The sequence below is a fragment of the Oenanthe melanoleuca genome, chromosome 1A, assembly GCF_029582105.1.
Source record: "Oenanthe melanoleuca isolate GR-GAL-2019-014 chromosome 1A, OMel1.0, whole genome shotgun sequence".
NCBI classification, from domain to species: domain Eukaryota; kingdom Metazoa; phylum Chordata; class Aves; order Passeriformes; family Muscicapidae; genus Oenanthe; species Oenanthe melanoleuca.
Window position 1 is genome coordinate 60,922,076 of NC_079334.1, and position 22,336 is coordinate 60,944,411.

Below are 22,336 nucleotides of genomic sequence, written 5' to 3' on the forward strand. Positions count from 1 at the left end.
ATACTGCAGAAATCAATTTAATATTTAAATAACATCACATCTAAAGTCACATTTGTTCTCATTCTGGTCCACTGAACTATATGCATTTCAGCAAAACTAAAAATAACTCCTGACCACTCTTTAAATGACACCATCTTTTCATTAGTCAGGGAGAAATATTAACGTGTAGAATTCAAACAGAAATTAGGTAAATACTATCTCTTGCTCATTTCATCTTTTCCTTTACATCTGAACTTTTATTTTTACAGCTGGCCACACTTCTTGCAAACAAAATTAGTTGCAAAACTACTTTGATTACTTTCATGCTATCCCATTAAGTTTAACATCACCCCACAGTAGTGACAAACAGGGGATTTTATAGGATTTCTTTGTGTGAAATGTTGACCTCTCTTTACTAATATGTTGTGGTGGGACAACATTTGGCAGAAACATAACATGAAATTTTTAAGATATGCAGGAATTGGAACTTAACTTCTTTAACATAAATAGCCTAGTTCTTCAAGAAATGAGACCACAGAATATACGGAAATATTTAAATTGACAGTATACTCTCTTCTCAGAATTTTATTAAATACAATATCTATTGGTCCTACTACAGTCAATCATAGTGAAAATTATTCAGGAAAAAATATCCTGGTTTCAGATATATAAAATCCTCAGATACTTTTCAAAATGCTATTATAGCATTTGTTCTGTGGAAGAGCATCAGCTCATCACATTCCTAGAATATTAAAAAAAAATTTCATTTGAAGCTCCCCCCTATTGGGGAATCTATCAGAACACCAAAACTATGTGAGGGTTCTTACAAAAAGCTAAATGCTTTATATTTTTATGGTCACACAACTTATGATGTCTCCACATATTAATGTGATCAGATAGCATGTAATGTCTCACCTGGTCACCAAAAAAAACCTAAAAATTAAGGCACTTAACATACAGTAGATTTTGTCTGTTTGCTTAAGAAAATCTGGAGATGGATCACTGGTACTTGTATCAACATTAACTAAAATTCACAGCAATATTAAAAGTCTCTAAAGGAAGCATTTTTGTTTCTCAATAATGCCTGAACAAAAATGTATTATACTGTAATGGAAAAGAAAAACATTAAATACCTTTATCTCAATAAATAAATCCTCTTTAAATTAATATTATAAAGTTGAGTAGAAAAATTCAAACAGTTAATACCAGGTTAGATTTCAAAAATTTCTTCCTCGTTCAATAATGGGACACCAACCAAATTTCTAATGAAGTAACAGAGAAGAAAATCACCTGGCTCAAGGCCAGGTCAGTAATTTTCCTGATAATCTGTTTCAGATTTGTGACTCCAGCTTGACTGTGTCTAATACACTAGTCTATAAACTATCTGTAGAGGAGAAAAATAAGCTACACACAAAAATCAACACTGAAAGCTCTGCATTAATTGCTCACCTAAGCATTTTATCTTTCAAAATTCAAAGGCATCTAAGATGGAATAAGTGTATGCAAATAAAAAACTCATTGCAAATGAATTCCAAGTAGATGAAAAATAGCCAGATAGACAGGAGCTGTGTGTGCCAGCAACAATGCTGCTGTAGACATCCCTTTGGATTTCACACCATCAGTGGCCATTACAACATTAATAAAAGCCATCTGGCCTTACACAGCTTTATGTCTATATCTCATTGTTGGTTTCAATGGAGTTCTTTGTTCAGAGAGGTAATTTGGAAACTTTTAGGGACTAGAATAAAGGAAACAAATAGCAGGCAATTAATCATGGTAATAGTCCTTCCAAAGGTCACAGTATTACTTTGAGCAATGAGACCAATCTTCACTCCTTTAATTTAATTTCAGGGGGAAAAAACAAAACCTAATTTTATGGTCATAAATACTGAAAAGGAAAATCAACAAGAATGCAATCTTGTAACTCATGTCTTGACTAATAATCACAGAGAGTTAAGATGCCTTGCTTTCAAATATCATCCCAAGATCACATTCAGAAATAACCATCAAAACTTGACTGCTAAAAAATGAGACTGCATAAGTGTATAATCTGATCTGGACCAAGCAGCCCCACTGAACTGCAATACATCTGTTCAGAAAAAGTTGTGACACAGTAAGCATACTTTCATTTCCCTCTACAGTGATGGGGAATTCAAACAAAACCATCACAGGACATCTACTCCAGGTGATCTGAATGCAGTGGTTCACTTTGTTGAAACTTGAGTGCAGACTCAAGATCTTGGAGGAAATTGGGAGACAGAAAGCTTGGCAGCAACAGACCTGAGCTAAGAAAGTCACATCTATTTGCAAATCTGTATTTTGCATATAATACCATTGAAAAAGAAATAAATTTAGCAAACAACCACCACATCACACTTGACCATGAGCAGCTTTATTATTATTATTAATTATTAAAGTAGCCATAGCTGGTATGCTTAGTGCCAAGCAGTACTTCCTCTGGTTGAACTATTCTCAAAAACACACCAAAATCAGGCCCCACAAGAGGTTTCCATGTATGGACTTCAAAAAGGTTTAAACAGAAGCTTGACACTTCTCAAAAGGAACAGCTCAAGCCACCTGCAGAAACCAGAAGTTCAGGCCTCTGATTTTTTGGAACAGGATTAGCTCAGGTATCAGAAAAGAACACAAGCTCCTAACATCCTTACAAGTATCAGTCTGTCTTTAAGCATTTAAATACCTCTGCAAATGTGAAACACAGAAATCTAACTTTGTTGATGAAGCTTAAGTTCTTCAACCTTATTTAAAAACTGAACTCAGACATTACATTTTTAAAAAATATTTATCTGTGTTCAATTTTGACTAAGTCATCAAAGAGTCATTCCATATTAGCCCTTCTATTCTGTATACACACAATATATGCACTTAATGGGAAAATTGGAAGAGGTGAGTCATTCTGCTATGAAAAATATTTCCACTTTAATATTTTTGTCTGTAATGCATATTGAATAGGTTAAATAGGAAATTAAGATACCTAATTTGGAGTGAGATTAATTTCATTCTGACATTTAAGAAATATACTGGGATTTAACCATCTAACATGAACTCGGTTTTTCAATGACAGATTTTGTCTTTCAAAGTAATAATTAGCAATAGTTTTAATATTTTCTCAATTATAAAGAATTAACATTTAATGGATAAAATTTTCAAAAATGTTAGGGAGTACATTATGTTAGCTCTGTATTATTTAGTTACTTTACTAAACAGTAATAGCATTCAGTTTCTTACAATCAAAATTTTAAAAGGTTCTTTAAAGGAAGAGGGAAGAAGTAGAGAAGATAAATTATGCAACTGAAAGGAGTGATTGTTTTTTCTCTTTGTCTCTTTAGTGCAAATTCTTCTTCACTGTGTTTCCCAGACACCATCTGTTTCAAAAACAACACATCACCAAACATAAGAGAGAAGAGAGGAGTTTCCTACAGGAGCTAAACCTGCCAGTTTGCAGAGCAGTCTGAGCTTTCTCAAGTAGGAAATACTTGACAGTACTGAGCTGTTAATTGATTAAAGATAGGCAATGGGTGTCACCTCAGATGGTGCAGTACACTATTTTAGGGATTTTTATTAGAATAATACATGATTATTACTTTGTAATGTTGCTGCACACTTGTTTTAAGAAGTCCAAGGCACATTTAAACTTTCAAAATTATTTTTAAAGCCTACTTTTGAAGTATAAGGGCACACTTGCTCAGGATGTCACTCCATTTCACATATCAGTGAAGTCTTGGAAAAACAGAATCTAGCAGAATTATTTACACTGGGTGCTGACTCACCCATGCCAGTACCCTTTCTGCAGGATTTTGGGAGGAGGTAGAAAAACCCAAGATGTATCCAGGTATTATGGTATAAGATACCATGCCATCACAAAATCACTCCCTTTATCTGCAGAGAGGCTTATATCAGTTCCAAAATGTTATTTACTGCTACTTCTAGAGGTTCATACTGGAAAAGCAAGGTACCAATTTTTCACCTGGCTATAATATGGAGTTTAACAATAGCACTGGACTTACTTTAAAAAATATATTCTGCTTTTCCTTCTCTCCACAGTCTGTGGGGACAAGAATTTATTATTTATTTAGTTAAGTCTAATAAGTACGAGTGGTAAAATGAGTTATCAGAAAAACATGTACATTCTTTTGGCAAGTTATAAATCAACTTAAAAAAAAATATATATATATAAGAAGTTAGATTGGACAGAAACCATGAAGCTTTATTGATTCCTGTCATCATATCCATCAAAGCAATACAATTTCATACAGGCTACATGTGCCATAATAAACATATCAAGAAATACTACTAAAATTGTTTATATTATGTATTCTGATCATATCCCTAACAGATTACATCTTTTTCAAACAACAAATCCTTACCAAGTCAGAGATATGATGTCTCTTCTGCCCTTCCCCAGTTCTCCCTGTTCTCCATCATTCAAAATGCTTCTTTCCCTTCTGTAGCCCCAGTAATTTATTTCACACATGGAGCATTCTTTACTTCCCAGTGCCTCTCCAGGTAATTTTCAGTAGACTAAAAAGTGCTTCTATTGTTCTCCTGGCAGTTCTATTAGATTAAATCCATCAGTGCAGTCACACATACACACATTTTCAGCTCTTTCTGTTTATAACATGATTCTGTTAGGATGTTCTCCTTCATATTGCCCATATAGAATCTAAAAATCTGGATTATTTTATTTTTCCTTAGTTTAGCTTTGAACCATTTTTTAAACATTTTATTATTGCATTAATTTATCACAGGTTCTACATTCCTGACCTCAACATACTTAATTACATTATAGACAACCATCTCTGCTCCTGCTCAACATTCTGAACAGTTCACTGAGTTTTAAAAGCACAAAATGGTTGTTGCCACACATTTCATTTCTGGCTTCAGCAGTTGTAATCTTGTGCTTTGTTACTAAAAATAGAGCTGCTTCCAACTACCTGAGCTGGAAAGCTAATTACAGAGCCAGTAAACAGTTCTCCTCCCCATTGAGCAAATGGCAGAATAAGGAGTCTGCTAATGCACTAGGGCTCCCATGGTCCTGTGGGTCTCTGAAGTCTATCAAGTGTCATTTATTTAATCATTTGTGGCTGTTTGCATCATGGATAAATTACCTTTTAAGTAAATAACTGTTTGACTGTTGTATCAACAAATCAGGGAGAAAAAGAACAATCAGCTCATTTTAAGAAAAAGTATTCTAGCCTAATTCTCTGCTTGTACAAATCAAAACAATTTCACTGAAGTAAATAATGTATTGTTGATTTTGACTAGGTAAGAGTCTAGCTATATTTTCTGCAGTAGAGGGGTTATTAGAGGACTGACTGCAGCAGCTTAAAGACTTTTTTTGAAAGTTATTTCTGTCACATACAGGCAAAAACAAGTAACTGTCACTGTATGAAAGTACTTTCTTCCCCTTAAAGTACTCTCAGCCTTTCCAGCAGCACATTGGCTGGAAAAAATTCCCTGCTGAGAATCTTAAGTTAGAAGTGCCCATGGGGTTTAGATGCTCTTCTGCATTTGACAATGAAACACTGGTTTCCCTGTTCCATTGGACTGATCCTTATTATGTAGCCTAATACAAGCTTTGTTGGCAACAGGGGTTCAGCCATCACCCAGTCAATAAAACTCCACTCATTTGCAGCCATTACTGAGGGAACAAAATGTAGACAACACATAAGCAACTCTCAGAATACAGCTGGGATCCCCAAAGAAAAACTAAGATAATGTTTAAGATGCAATATGTTTGTTCATACAAAATCATTTCTAGGGCCAAAAAGGCATATAGATTCTGGAATTACATTTTTTATCTGAATGCACAGTATAGAAGTAAAAGAATTAGGTACAAAACCACAAGAAAGACTAATATAAAAAATGTCTCCTTCCTAACTCCCAAAGAAAGAAATAAGCAAATAAAACCTCCAAGACAACACTGAAAACATTAGAACAATTTGGTGGACAAAAAGAGTATGCAAGTGAGCATAAACTATTTGCTCACCATCATGTTCTGCCATGTAAAAAGGTATATACTATACACTGTGCATCCAGGGACAGAATTGCTATCTGATTATAAATACAATATTTACACAATACATTTGGGAGATGAAGCTATGAGCTCCCTGTTCTGTCAGTCCAATCTTTATGAAAAGGAAGGTCAGGATGCTCTCAGCCAAGAAAACCACCTCCTATGGTGAAGGAAAAGTACATTGCCACTTTCTAGTAAAACTGAGTAGGAAAAAGAAGGCAAGACAGAAAATGTGGACAGAGGTGAAAATGTGTAGTACAAGGAAGAAGAATGTGCAAGCAGGAGCCAAAAGAGTAACAAAGAAAGGCTTGAGAAAGTCAGACTAAAGAAAATCATTCATATTTAAAGCTCTGGATATTCTAAAGAGCAGAAAGAGAAGGAATCTTCTAAAATAAAAAAAAAGAAAAAAGGAAAAAAAAAGTGATGGAATAACAGAAACAGAGCACAAGCCTTCTCATCTTAACCAGAAGAAATCAAGGTAACATATCTGCACACCACAAGGCAGTCCCACACCATCACAACCAAGTCAACTCTGCAGAAGCCAAGGCATGCACCTGGGCTTGCACTGCATTTGAGCACTGTGTCACCAGAACTGACACATCTTTTTTCCATGGTTCTCTGTGTGTGCATACTGGAGTGTCCCTGGAGAAAGTCATATGCATTTTTCACAATCAAACTCATATAAGTGTGTGTGTGTACCCAGAGTTGGACAATGATGGAGTATGTGTGTGTTGGATGGTATTCAGTGCATAACCAATGTTAAAAATCAATTTAATCCAAATTTTCAATAGCTAATTAATCTTTCTGCATTTTCATACTTTTCTTTCTGACTTAAATGACCACAAATACATTAGAAAACATATTCATGTGTTAGATAAAATTTGCTTATTATTTTAGGAAAAAGACCTCTTAAATGACAGTATATTTCAGAAAATGATACACAAAGGCATATGCAAACATCATAAGCAATATTTTCCCTGCAATAGGCTATTTCTTCCCACATTTATTCTCACCTTAAGACAGAAATGTGATATCCTTTTACCCTGGCAGTCATTTATTTATTTTATTCATTCAGATTAAAAAGGCAGAACACAACTTCCACAGTCCTCATTTGCTGCACAGACCAATTTAAACATTTCAACTGCTCACAAGTATTTTTAGATGGTCTCCTTCTGTTGAATTAAACTTGTTAAATTCATAGGGCAAATAAGACGTGTCTCCACCTTTCCATTAAGCTAGTATAAAGTTACAAATCCCATTGCCAAAAAAATTACATGGAGAAAGGAAGCAGATAAAAACACGCAATGTGAGGAAACCGTTGAAAATAAGTTGTGTATTTCTTTTAAATATGAGTAGCTGTCTCAGGCAATCACTGATAAAGCACTTTCCATGTGACAGTCCTTAATGAATGAAGTAACTTTGTGAGCTTTATATTGTTCATGCCAAAAAATTACATCTTTCACCACACAGGTATCATTCAAACTTCAACCTTCCTAATGAATGCATCAGCACATGCAAAGACTCCAGAGCCAGAAGGAGATTAATAGAATAAATTTAGGGATGTATTAAACAGGAGGGAAGGGCAATAACTAAGCATTACAACATTTCTTCATTCAATAGTTTTTTGAATCAGAGACACTGGTCAAAGAAGCACACATTAGGAGACAATGCTGAAGTATAAGAAAAAGCTTATAACAGACTCAATACAGTAGCTTGCTGTGTCATAGTAGCACAAGTTTCAAAGGAGTTCAAAACTGTATCTGCTTCTGTCTCAAGGCCCTAGCAACCACCTCTACCAGACCTCCTTAATATGCCAAAAATTCATCAGAAGTACTATGACAAGTGACTAGGTTTCCTACGACACATACCTAATTTTAAAAGACTTCAGATGATTAAATGCTCAAGAAAATTTCTTAACAGTTCAATAGTTAAAAACCAGCTACTCATGTCTCCACATATTAGGAATACAGGCTAAACACAGACTCCACCACCTTACCTCAGCTATGTGCGGCATTGGGTTAAATCCACAGAGGTTGCACACAACTTGCTTGCACTCGGTACAGGTATTGAAGTTGGGGGGATCCTTAGAACCAATATTTAGTCCAGTTTTACAAAGGGGACAAGACGTCTCAGGCTGTCCAGCTTTCTCTGGTTCCGGCAGCCCATCAGGTTTCTTAGCTTCAGCAGCCTGAGGCTTGCTATCTTTAGCCAAACCAGGTTTCTTTTCTAAATCAGATCCTTTAGTTAAAACACTATCCACTTTTGATGGCTCTGGTTTGTCAGCCGTAACAGGCTTGGCTTCTTTCTTTACAGGAACAGCTTTTGGAGGAGGCTGAGCCTGTCCAGCCTCTTTGGGGGCTGCTTGAGGGGCTGCAGGCTGTGCTGGAGGCTGGGGCTGCTTTGCTGCCGGACCAGGAGGGGGGCCCGATGTCTGAGACCCTGTCTGACCCGCTGTGGAAATTAAATTTGAGGCCTGGCTGAAGAATGAAGCTCCAAATCCAAAGAGTTTCCCAGTAACTGTCTCTTGTGGTGTTGTAGGCTGAGGCTTAGGGGCATCAGTGATGCCTCCCAGGTTAAGGCTGAAACGCCTTGACTGCTCCGGAGTTTTCTGTGGGGGCTGGGGCTGAGGTGCTGGCTGTGCTGGCACTGGCTTGGCTCCTGGCCCTGCCTGTGGGCCCTTGGGAGCTGGTTTTGTGTCAGGCTTTGGGGCTGGTTTTGTTGGTAACTTTTTAGGATCATCCTTTGTTTGGGCTGGCTCAACAGGCTTTTGAGCTTTAGGGTCTGGTCTAGCCCCAGGCTGAGAGGCAAGTTTGGGATCTGACTTCTGCCGGGACACTTGTGGAATAGGTTTGGAATCTGGTTTATCCCCGGCTGGATGTGTGTCCTGCGGTGGCTTTGCGAGCTCAGGCTTTGGAGAGTCTGTCGCTTTCTGTTGAGTTGGAGGCCTGGGGCCTGCCAAATCCTGCTTCTGCTCTGGTGCTGTAGAAGTAGATACGGCGTCTGCTGCAGACTTCTGTACACTGGGTTGTTTTTGCTTTTCTTCAGCCTGTGTTGGCTTGACCTGATCAGATTTTGGTGTGCTATCTGTTTGCTGGGAGATCTCGGTGGGCTCTGCACGGGGTTGTTTTGATTTTACAGGGGGAGACCCAGGCAAAGGTGTTTGCTTTTTCTGTGGTGGAGGTTTTTTCGAATCTGGTAACTGTGAAGGATCAGGTTTTGGGGTTACATCTTTCTTTTGAACAGGCTGTGGCTGGGGAGATGGTTTAGCTATTGAAGGTGGAATGGGTGTCTTCTGTTTGGGTGCAGGTGGCTGTGGCCCAGGACCATGACCAAGTGCTAGGTCACCTCCTAATGTTCTTTGCACCTGGCAGTTTAAACAGAGCCATTCGCTGATCTGAAAAAAATAAAGGCGATAATAATAAAGGTAAGACAAAGTTAATTAAAAAAACATAATATTAAGTTATTCTATTATAGGACTTGCTCCAATATTTTAAACTTCCATGTAAAAAGGGAGAAATATCATTAATAGTGTTTTGCAATTAACATGCACAGCTGCATATTTTCATTCTTCTCCACATTGCTGTGAATCAAGCTATCACTGAGCCCATGATTCTAATGGCTTCACATTCAGTTTGCACACAGCTGAATATTGGAGGATAAAAACCCAACAGAATGAAAAAAGTGCATTGGAATTTCATGGGACCCAGTGATTCATTTACAGAAATGATTTGCCAGAATAATGACAAATACTGCTAAAATAGTTTAACACATCAAGTGTCCTGAAAGAAAACAATAATCAGAATTAAAACACAGTAAATGCATAATTATCTTTAAGCATACATCTATCAAGCTCTTAATACAGCTTATGCTTTTGGTAATGGTTTAAATTACAGAGCACAGGTATTGCCAGGACATATCTATCCAACGAATACAATTACAATACACACACAGAGGTGTGTAAATGGGCATCAGGTATAACACAGACTTATGAATTACCACCAATTTCAGGGGGAAGTATTCATCCAAAATCAGTGAGGAGCTTTGCCTGAGCCTTGATGGTATTTCAAGAGCCATAATTAAGTTTCCCAAATCTCCTTTGTCATTAGAATTTTCCAGGGTAATTACTGTACCTCTCTATACAATGGGCCCCTCTTTTCACACAGAGAAGGAATAATGCAAATAATGTATTTACTCATGTTTCTCATCAATTATAGTGAACCTTAAAACATTTTTAACATTCCCAAGCAGTATTACAAGAGAGAGAAACCATACTTCTGATGGCAGAAAAGCAGAGCTTCACCACCTGAGAAAGAATCGAATTGCCTAAAACATGTGGTCACGTGCCACTTTCCCCACTTTCCATCACTAGCAGAAACATTATAGGCAGCAAAAATGCCATTCAATATGGTAGAGAGTCCCATGGGCCTCCACCTGCTAGCAGATATTTAAGCAGCTCACCTGTAGCTCTTCTCCTATTCTTTAGTCTTTGTGTGAAACACAGGATGCAGCTACAGCATTTGCAGAGAGGAACCGCAAGTAGAAGAAAACACACCAGTCTCTTTTCCCTGAAGGGTGGATGCTGTTTCTCACCCAGCTCTCAATGGTCTTAGAGATCTTTTACAACATAAATGACTCTGTGTTGCTATGAAATCTCTACTATACTATGGAAATCTAGAGGCACTACATGCAAAGAAAGATTTTGTCTGCGTAATGTTGGAGCTCACTGGAAGGAAAGAACTCTGATGTCATGGACTGAGCCAAGGAATTCATTACTTTGGGGTGCCTTGCCAGCCTTGTATTTTTGCAGCAGCAAAAATTAGGAGTTAAATGCAGTTCCCTAAAACACAGTTATTTCCATTATTCTGATAAACATGGCATAAACACACTCTGGAATATAAGTTCACTATTACTAACAGCTTCATAAAGCAATGACAGTTTCTGGCCTCAGCTGTAAAGATCCATTCATAATAAGGCTGCTCTTATCTTCCATTTTCAGTGCAATGTTTTCAGATTGTTTAAACAATTCTCTGTTCTACTTGCAAACCATATAGCAAATGACTGTTAAAAAGGGAAAACAACTGAAAAAAAACCTGGAACACATGTTTAATCTCTCCTTTGAATTATGAAAGGAATTAAGTTCAGACCTGTACAGAGGACTTGAGCAAGGATTACATTTAGCTGAACTCCCATTTTGTTTGCTTAATGATCACTCCCCTTACCTGATTTTAGATACTACTAATATAATTTAATTAGATACATACTAATACCATTTCTGGATTAATCCTTAAGGGTTTTCTAGGGCTTAACTGTAATCAAGGACCAGGCTGTCACAGCTGTCTGGCTTTGGCAAAGTAACTAGGATTCCTTATATGAGGGAGGTAGGCTCTGCTCTACAGTGGAGAAAGACAAGATCCTGTGAGGGCTGAACTTTAAAATACAAAATGTACAAAGTTTCACTTCACTATATTTTTTTAAAAATCTTTCTGGTTTAAACATAAAATTCCTCCCATGTATTTTAGTAGGAGGAATTAAGTACCAAAATGCTCAAGTCATTATAGGTTACACACATCTTCAAATAAATACAAAACTGCATAAACTATAGTCCTGTGATTGGAACAGCAGGAGTTCAAAATGAAATGTGCTATGTGATACAGTTTTCTATCAAATTCTTTCCTGTTTGTTCTACCAGAATTACAGAGATTTTCCATAAGTTTTAACAGGTACGGGTTTCCATTAAATACAGATTCTCTTACACATTTTTACAGATGATTACTGCTGGTGCAGATACCTAAAATACAAATGTTCCTCTATCCTTAAAAGTGTTCCTGGGCCGCAGTTCTATGACTGCCTAGTTTCTTTCTCCACATTTCTAATACCTTTATGTGGGATTAAAAAACAAGTTTCCAGAGGAACTTGTGAGCTTTAGCAATTCCTGTCTGGGAGGGAGATTCTTCTTTGATGCTGAGAAACCCAAGCTATCTTGGGATGGGAGCTGGGTCTTAGTTCTACAAGAAATCTGTAAGTGATTTTCTTCATTCTGAGACTCATGCTAACAAGTGTCATAATTAGGACAGTAAACTTGACAAATTTCATGCAGGATTTTTGTTCAGATTTCAACTCCTGAGCAAAGAAAATTGCTGCACTGTTTTCTAAGTGTTGCAGAAACTAAATGCCCTCAAAAAAACAGAAAAGTACTTAAACTGTGTTTTATGTACTCATCAACCACAGCATCAATTTTTCTAGCTTGACACATCAAATTAATTCCTTTGGTATTTTACTAACCACATCAATGGAGAATTAGTTTGAAGAAAACTATAACACTACATTCCATAGATTATTAATGCATAAAGGCAAGCTAAGAGTTGACACTAATAACAAAAAGCAACTATAGATCATTATTTCTCCCTATCCCAAAGAAAGCCAACACAGTTGAAGGCAATCCAGTGTCTATTCATTTTTTCAAAAATGGTTGAGAGTTGTTCTAACCACACATACCCATCAAAAGCAAGAGCAAAGCTGTCAGCAAGTGCATTGCCTGGCATGCTTAATTTCTATCCCTACAGATGATGTAGGGGAGGAAGGGAATCTATCTTGATTCTGTGATTCCAGAAGTATATGAGAAATAAATTTTGACTTGCAGATTGAACATATTTCATATAATAACTACTGGCAAACAATATGAATGTGGCTCTCAGAAGCCATGTTAACAGTCCTTTTGCAGAGCAGAGCTGCACTCCAAGTGGATGGATCTCATTCTCATTTAGAAAAGCCATTTGCTGCTATAAAAAGAAACTTAAAACATATATAAAATATTAACATCCCTTTACATTACCAGAGATATGTAAACGGACTTTGCTGACACTGCTCAGCTCCAAAGCTTTATTGACACAATAACATATTTGTTCCATGATAATTTCAAAGAGCAGTGACGAATCCAGATTTGGTTCTTAGCAGACATTTTTGCCAAGATGATGAAAGAAACATGAAAAATAAAGTGCTCAATCATATGGTTTTATGCAGGTTCATGCAATGTGGTAGAATACTCTGAGACAAGAAACTAAACCAGAAAATCCTGTTATAAAAAACATAAAAAAACAACTATCACAAACCAAATTAAATTGGTACATCAGCATATAAAATATCTTCTAAAGAAGCTTGTGCAATACTGGAGCAAAGTTTTTTCTTCTACCTCACCCTTCCATGAATAAGTCCTCAGCTGTTCAAAGTAATTGTACCGAACCAAACATTTAACAATTGTACACAGTATGCAACTGATCCTCATTTCAGGCAAACACATCATCACTACAAAATACATATTTACCCTCCTTTCAGGAATATGCTGAGTTTGCCAGGAAATACTGACTCAAGATGCTCACAAACACAACACTAGGTCCTAGTCAGCAGCATGGTCCATGGGTATCCATTCCACAAACCACAGCAATGGTTACAAGCTCTGTAGCTTGGTACTAAACCAATGCTAGTGCAAACTTTTTAAATAGACATACTGCAAAACTACTTTTTAATGTTACTTAGCTGTTTTAAGCCACTAAACACTACTGAATGAATTATATTATGCAGTTATCACAATCTTAAAACATACTCCACTACTCTGCTTAAATTACCAACACAAAAATCTATAGTTTGCATATGAAATATGAATGTTTGGGGAGCTGTTACTTTATAGCTTACATAATTAGAATCATAAAGCAAAATAGTGAACATAATCTTTTGAACTTTTATTCAGTATTTCAGGATATCTAAAAACTAGATTTTTACAGCCAAGGATATGAGCCTCATGCACATAGTAAGGAAAAAGGACTTTTAAACAGAGCTCAGTGCACTGCATCATGCAGTAATGCAACAAATGCTCATTGCTTTCATCAACTGCACTGCGATTTAATATGCCAGAAACACGTGAATGAGTAACAAAAAAAATCTAACTGCAAATCGAGAGAGTGGCCAAGAAAAGGTTAACAAAGTTCATCTGTGCTGCACTGAGCGAATCATGAAAAGGATTAAGCTGTCTGGTGAGAGCAGGGCTGGGCTGTGCTGCCCAGTGGCTGCCCAGCAAACACCATCCCACATCACATGGCCTCACATAGTAGTAAATTACAGTTGCTGAGCAACAGCAATACTGGCGCAGATGGCTGACTGCAGTTGACATCTTTAGCTATGCAGATTAATTTATTATTTACTTGTGTTAAAAACTGGACGGGCCAGCTTTCTGGACTAATGAGAAAACACTCCAACATATTGTAGAATATTGCTCAATTAAATTGTTGGGACAGTGTTCCCCATGCAGAGGGGTTTTGCCTCTATGTTCTGCCCCTTATGTAAAAGAAAAAAAAAAAAAAGAAAAAAAAAAAAAAAAAAAAAAAAAAAAAAAAAGAAAAAAAAAAGGAGGGAAAAAGCCACAGGCCATCACTGTTATTTCTAGACCTAATCCTTAAAGTAAAGCAGAACTGTAGGCACACAGTCTTCCTCTAAGCATAAACCATGTGGGAGTTTGTTTAAGAATATTCCATGGAGAGAAACAATATCTGTACTTCCATAACCTTTCTACTTGAGGACCTTTACAATTTTCCCAAATGTCTTTGTGGCAGCTGTGGCTAGGAGCAGAACTATAGGAACTATACTAACTTCATTTCATCACAAAAATTGTGAATAATCTCCATTTGCATAGAAATTGCAGTGTTAATAACTCTGGAACACCCCAAGTACTCTTTGTACTAAAGCAAATATTTCAGACTTTTATGGCTTTAAATGACAACTAAACAAGTCTTGTTTGCATCTGCTCTCTGATCAATTTGAACCTGGATTAAAGTCCATCAGTTTTACAGAACTCTTCTCCCTTTACTGTAGCACAGTTAAGAGCTGGTAGTTAAATTAATACTTTGAAAAAATTTTAAAAGTCTTGGGTTTTGTTGGAGCTTTTTAAAGACTCATTTCTATACAACTTATGATGATTATAACGGCTGATAATCAGATTTAGGTCCTTGATTATTTTTTCTAGTTTTTTCTGCTTTACTTATATAACCCTTATATCACTCCCCACCCCCACCAAATTCACATAGGGTGTACAGATTCAAAGCTATGTTCCCTGATATTAAAAAACTTAAGATTTTGTTGCATGTCACTACCCACAGTGATGGCAGTTTTATCTTTGTTCATATATAATTTCCAGTCTAAGTTGCATTCTGGTTCCTATGTACTACTACAACACTGCAGGTTCTAGACTGCAAACCACAGTGAATACTTCAATCAACAGCTTCCTTTACTGTCATGAAATGAACAAAGATTTAATAGAGAAATTTCTATTCCTTTTATTGTGAGTATAAGTAAAATGTACCTGGATTCGCCACAAGAATTACAGTCACCTTCCTTATTTTAAACTATTATATATTGTTCTCCCTGTACAACTTAAAAATAATGAAAATAACAGAAGAAAATTAATGCGTTTCTGACTTTAAATTCTGTATAGCTACTGATCCTACTTCATGCCCAAGTCTGTTTAGGACATTTAGAGCTTCAGGATTTTAATTTAAAAAAAAATACAAATACTAAGAATAATTATAAATATTTGAAATATTATATTTTAAAAGCAAGTGTTCTGATATGATTGCAAATAAAAAGAGAGGCAGAAACAAAGCAAAAAAAATCAAAGCAATAGTATGTAGTACAGTTGATACGGAAAATTTCTAGCCTACCAAAAAAGGTGAAAAAATAGACATCTCCTCCCTCACAAAAGTTTACAATAACAACTGAGTTACAACAACAGACTGAGTTAAAATTTTTCATGTTGAATTAAAAAATAAACGTGCAATCCAGTAAAAAGTTCTACTTAATCAGAAACCATACACTCCACTTTGAGATATTCAGCTGTTTGGGGTTTGTTATCCCTGCTCTTGGAATTTTTATCCCTCCTCTTTTTTCCACTAGGATTAAGTCAGCTTTGGTACACACACATTCTTTGAAAAAAAAATCAGAAACAATAAAATATTTTTAAGAATTCACTTTATCTCCACTTAGGAGAACTTTCAGCAAATAAACAAATGCTATATCTATACACAGCTTCATGTTATTTGAATGTACAATTTTCATTAAGTATCTATGTATAAAATTATACCTGGTGAATTATACCTCAAGGTGAATTTCAAATGGTTATTTAAAGGAACAGCAAAATAATAATGAAATATGATCTAATGTAGATTAAATTCATGTAGAATAGTCCCTCCTCAAAAACCATCCAGCAGACAGGAACCCACATATGCACAGGTGGGCTCCAGGAGCAGAGCCCACACAGCCAAGTGTCCACCATTAACACTCTACTTGATCATCATCTTTACAGATCACCATCATAAAGAATGTAATGACTTTGTCATTGCACTTTAAACCCTTGCTCAGTCTGTGTTGCATGAGTCTTCCAATAAATAGTTCACAGGGAATGAAAATTTACTCCAGCTCTTGAGCATATGCACTCCTCATTTAGATTTAACTAGAGGAGTTCATACTTTTTGCCTTTTTTCCTCAAGAGGTATGTGTTCATTTTCAGAAAGCTTACTCCTATTTGAATGTTCTAATGGGATTAATCTTTTTTGAGGAAGTGCTGGTTTCTGTTGCTAATGGCTCACAGGATTGGGTTTGGGAAAATAAAATGGCAAAAAAAAATAGAAAAAATAAGCCACCACGTACTAAAATACACACTTCCTACAAGGTTCTGATATACATGAAAGGCAAATGGAACAGAGTATCAGTCCTCAAACCTGCTTATATAATTTTTCCATTACTTTATGCAACTGTTGCTAGGCAGTCATGTGCCATGGTGATGAGTGGAGTATGAATACCTAGACAGATTAGACAGACATATGTTACTGAACACTTATGTACGATGAATTTTCTCTCCAGACTGCTTTACAAGAGCAAGACACCACCCATCCTTCTTTCCAAAAGGACTGCAATGTCAGATGGTTCAGAGAAACTGTTCAAGGGGTCTGACCTTGTGGCCATACAGGTATCACTTTCTGCTCTAAGTTACAGAGTTCTCTCTAGTGAGTTAAAACAGATACAGTGCATGTACTACTGAATTTTAAATAGAGGTTTAAATGAATAAAATGAATTATTTTTTAAATATACATTTTATAATGGCTTTACACTGTATGCAATCTACTTCCTAAGTCAGTTTTTAAAGCCTGTTAAATTCTTTCCAGGATCAGCCAGAAATTTACAAAGATCTACATTGGAAAAATTATTCACTCGAAAAAAAAAATATTCACTTAGTTTTGGAGACTGAGCTACCTTGTAAGAAACTTGTAAGGAGACTGTCTTAGGAAAGCAATTCCAGCAACTGCACAAAGGGAATTTTAGAGAAAAAAGTCAATTTCTTTTCCTTAATAAATGCCTTCCATTCCCCACATCCAATTTGAAATTATTGTTTCCTCATAAGTAATGTTTAACATAAGCAATAAATCAGTAGTTATAAAGGACATGGGAAAAGCACAATGCAAGATTCCAGAATAATGAAACATGGCAAAAAAAAGTCAGTACAACAGTAAAGTCAGTAAGTGCATCGGTAACACAGATTTTTGTGGTTCAATAATACTTCAGGAGAAGTTAAAATAAAAGAAGCAAAAAGAAAAAAGTTGCACCATAAGCAAGAAAACTGTTAATCAAGTCACAAACCACGGTCTTCCTGATAGATGGGAGAAATTGTTAAAGTACTGCAAAAAAGGAATCTGAAACTTTTGTTAATAAGCTAAATAATTAAAGGAAACAAAGTAGAAGTAAAATTTGATTATAACTCAAGTAAGAACCTTGATAGCTGAAATAAGTGAACTTTTTGTATGTGCTAGGGGATGTTTTATTAACTTTGATTCCAACATTCAGTAATAAAGTTAGATGTGATTTTTGTCACACTTCAATGGCAGACTGGAGATGGAAACCCACAATGAAGTTCCAGCAAGACAGCTGGTGGTGCAAAGCTGAGCAAATGAGAAAAGTCTGAGTGGGAGTAGGGAGATTGGAACTAATAGCTGAATAAATTAGATGTCCAATACCTTCATTTTCTGAAATGATTTCATCATGAAATAAATGCATATCCTGTGTTTATTTCAATGTGTAATATGAAATTCAAATCTGCTTTTACATATGTATGCAATCAGTTAGTCTTAAATGCAGCTGTATTTATTGTCTGAAAGTCCTGAATTTCACACTTACAGAGTACCCACTTCAAAAACTAGTAGTTATTCACAGAATTTCCAAATACTTGGAAATCTTCTTACATAAACTCTCTCCCAAAACCTTTTCATTTGAGCACACCAAAGTTGTTGACCAATTCCATAGGAAATCTGAAGCTTTTAAAGGAAAACAAACGGAGGCTTCGAGAAACTCCAAGAGCACACTACAGACATGAACAACTCAGCACTCACAAATAAGTGTAAGAAGTTCTAGCCTAAAAGCATTGGCAGAATTTGAAGGCAAAGGTTTGCAACACAACTTTCTCATTGACTTTTGTATTTATACATCACATTTCTTGCCTGTTAAGTATCTTTTTTACACTAACAGTCCAGAATGACCTTTCCTCATGTAGACCCTGAAAAATATATGGCCACTTGGTTAGTTGCAGATGCTCTGAAGTTTCTGCACAGAGATGTTCAAGTCACTCCTTTTCCAGTCCAGGCTTCAATGCCAGATATCTCAATCCTCAATTTCCCTAAACTCAAAGAAGACATTAAACTCCTAAACCAAGCAAAGTGCTACCAATGGTTACTGCATTTAGTCTTTCAGGCTTAAATTTGCAATTTTAACAAAAAAAAAAAAAAAAAAAAAAAAAAAAATCAAAACATCATATTGCTGGATGAAAGAAGTCTGCTGTTTGTTACCAGGTAGCTACAAATAAATATGTGCTGGAAAGAAAACAAGCAGCTAGCAGGGTCCTTAAACCATTGTGGTACTGAGTACACAGGTTGCCCAAAAATGCTGTCAAGCCTCCATTCTTAGAGATATTCAACACTGGCCCAAACCTGCTTTAGGTGTCACTATTTTGAGTAGAAGTTTAGACTACATCATATCCAGAGCACCTTTCCAATTTCAGAAATTATTTGATTCAATTTTAAATATACAGGTACATAAATTTATCAGGTTCAAAATAGAGTAGTAATCTATATTTCTTCCTATGAGCATCTCAGATCAGCTAAATTAATACCAAAGCAAGAAAAGAAAAGTTTTTAAAATATTCCTTCTGATTATCATAAGTTAGCCTTTGGTGCCAGGTCTACTATGTTTGAATTTTCATTAATTGATGGAAGTGTTGGTACTGAAAACAAACCTCCAATTACTATGCAAATTTATAAGTAGCATATCAGGATGTACAAGAAGCTGATCAAACAGTCACATGAAGCTTTATTCCCATGCAGAGCAATAAAGGATATATATAAGCAATAAATCAACCTACCACAAAAATCAGATTAAAATAAATTCATTTGAAGTCCTAATATTGCTTTCTATTCAATTTTTATGTTATAGAATTACAGCAAGAACAGTAATCAAGAAATAGTCCACAGAGATCTTAACATCCCACAAAAATGAAATAAACCACACACTACCAAGTCAGACTCATGACTCAGGCTTTCAACTAACACAACTGAACACTCATACAGTTGTAAAGCAGATCCACTCCACATCCTTTCTTAAGCCACACACTGGAGTAATGAAGACTGATTTTTTTTTTTCTTCTTAGTTAGTTCTTAAAGCAGAAAAGATTGTTTATCTATAAATATATTTCCACATGAGTATTGTGGTCAGATTATATACATAGACAGCAGGTGATTAAAAACAATCAAAATGAGATGAAAGTCACACTGGGATTTCTCCTCTTGTTATATGAAGAGATGAGAATACATTTCTAAATCTATACAAGCAGAGAACCATTACCTTCTTTTCTTTCCCTCCAGTTTCACTGTTTTACTCATAAGCAGTTTTCTGAAACAGTATTAATTTTTTACTGAACTTGTTAAATTATCATGATGATATACTGTAGTACATCTGATGTTTCAACATAACAAAGGTAAACTTTGCTCTGGTAGTGAACATTAGTTTGAAAATTACTCACCTCTGTGATATGAGGATTAGGATTGAATCCACACAGGCTGCAGACCACAGTGTGACACTGGGTGCACGTGTTGTAGTTGGCCTTTTCGGGAGTGTGCAGCAGCAGCTCGGTGGTTGTACAAAGAGGGCAGAAGGTTTTCTTTGGAGCAGACTCGGTGGGTTGGCTTGCACCAGCTTGTTTTTGCTGCGGGGGTTTTTCAGGCCCTGGTTGCTGGCCGGGTGGTTTTGTAGGTCCTGCTTGTTGTGCCGGGGCTTTTGTGGGCCCTGCAGTCTGAGAAGGTGGTTTCGTAGACCCTGCCTGGGGTGGCACTTGTTTTACAAGCCCTGTTTGCTGCGCAGGTGGCTTCCCAGATCCAGGCTGAGGCGGTTGCTTCGCAGGTCCTGTTTGCTGAGCAGATGGCTTTTCAGGTCCAGGTTGCTGAGAAGGCTGTTTTGGAGGCCCTGCCTGCTGGGAAGATGGTTTTACAGGACCTCCTTGCCGTGCAGGCTGTTGTGATGGTTGTTTGGCAGGTCCTGGCTGCTGTGATGATGGTTTGGTGGGAGGTGGTGCTTGGGACGTCACTTTAGTGCTGTCTGGTTGCTGTGGGGATGGTTTTGCAGGGCCTGATGAAGGTTTTGCAGAAGTTTGTTGTTGAACAGGTTTCGTTGGTTCTGACGGTTGCGGCTGAGATTTTTGTGGTCCTCTCAGCTGGGGTGGTTGTTTCGCTTGCTCTTGCTTAGCATCTGCTGGTTGGCCATGGCCTGGTCTCTGAACTTGCTTTGGTTCCCCAGGCTGCTGCTGCTGAGGCACTGGCTTGGAAGACTCAGTTTGTTGGACAGTGGGTCTGACAGGTCCTTGTTGAACAGCTGGCTTTGGACTCTGTGGTTGAGTTGGATGTTTTGCCGGGCTCCTCTGCTCCTCAGGTCTTCCTTGCTCTTTTGGGGCAACTTTTTGTTTCCTACCGGCTTCTTCATGAGTTGTATCTGAATCCGATATCAAATCAAAAGGATTGAATTTGTTCACAACTGAAGTGACTGCACTCAATGGATTGGCTTCTGAGAGAAAACTGGGCATCATACTTGGCTTCTGATCTTCTTTAAAATCAGTCCTGGACTTTGATTCCCGTAGACTAAGAGTAGAAGGACTCCGTCCAGGTGCCCGTTGTTCTGTCTTCAATGCATCTACTGTTCTGCTTTTACTTAAACCTGATGGTCCTGGATCTGGAGGCTTACCTGGTTGTCTGGGATGGCGGCTTGTATCAAGTTCAGGACGTCTGCAGAGAGAAAATGTAATAAAATTAAAATAATGCATAACACAAATAACGTGTACCAGTAACCCTGGAAGTGCAGTGGTAGTGCTGTGAAGTTTCTCAGTGCTTAAGCGTTTTCAAGACCAAGGTTTATAACAAGGTGCATGTAAAAAGTATTTAAATAATCATTATTCTTTAAAGGTTTATACAAGTATTCCGTCATAGATTGTTTTATTCTTTAGAAAATAACCAAATATAACATTTAACCAGATACATTTTTTTTTCCAGAATTCTGAGGAGATCAAAGCTAGAACTTCCTATTATACTTATATCCAAATTATTAACTCTCCACCCTAATCATCAGGATATAAAAACAGGGAGACAGAAGACTAAAAGAAACAGAGGTGTCAAAATTTGCAGATCAAAGTACAGCCATACAAAAAAAAAAAAAAAAAAAAAAAAAAAAAAAGCAACCAGAAAAAACCACAATGCTTATGTACTTGTGTTTTGGATACTTGTACAAAATTTAGATATATTTACAATTCAATATGCAGCAGGGATTTAAACTCCTAAAATTCATGTATGCTAAGAAGTAGATGCTTCTTTGTAAAATATCTATTTTGGCACCCATCCACTCACAAATCAGTGGAGTTCTCCATCAAATAAAACAGATTTCAGTTCACAGTTAGCCCTGAAACTTTTTTTTCTTCTTTGCAAATAGCTACCATGCTGCTTCTCAGCACCATTTCAACGATTCGCTCTGAGCAGCATTTAAAAAAAAAAAAAAAAAAAAAACAGAACAAAAAAAACCACCACATCACAATTGGGGAAAATCCATGCAACAATATTTTGCTATATGTTGATACAGAAGAAAATGAAACTAAGACTGTAGGAACCCAAATCAAGACCATGGCTTCATATGTGGCACAATATTTTACTTGTTGCTATACTTGGTTGTAGCAGGGGAAATAATATTGTATTTGCTGCT

The 22,336-nt window shown here is 36.6% G+C and overlaps 1 protein-coding gene across 1 annotated transcript in view; it reads right to left on the reverse strand.

The window, feature by feature from the left end:
• Nucleotides 1-22,336, reverse strand: part of PCLO (piccolo presynaptic cytomatrix protein) — a 308,509-nt gene that overhangs the window by 280,740 nt on the left and 5,433 nt on the right. The window contains exons 2-3 of the mRNA XM_056516399.1: nucleotides 20,121-21,372; nucleotides 8,010-9,407 (exon numbers count right to left, since the gene is read on the reverse strand). Coding sequence (XP_056372374.1) covers nucleotides 8,010-9,407; nucleotides 20,121-21,372 — 2,650 coding nt within the window. The remainder of the gene's footprint in view (nucleotides 1-8,009; nucleotides 9,408-20,120; nucleotides 21,373-22,336) is intronic.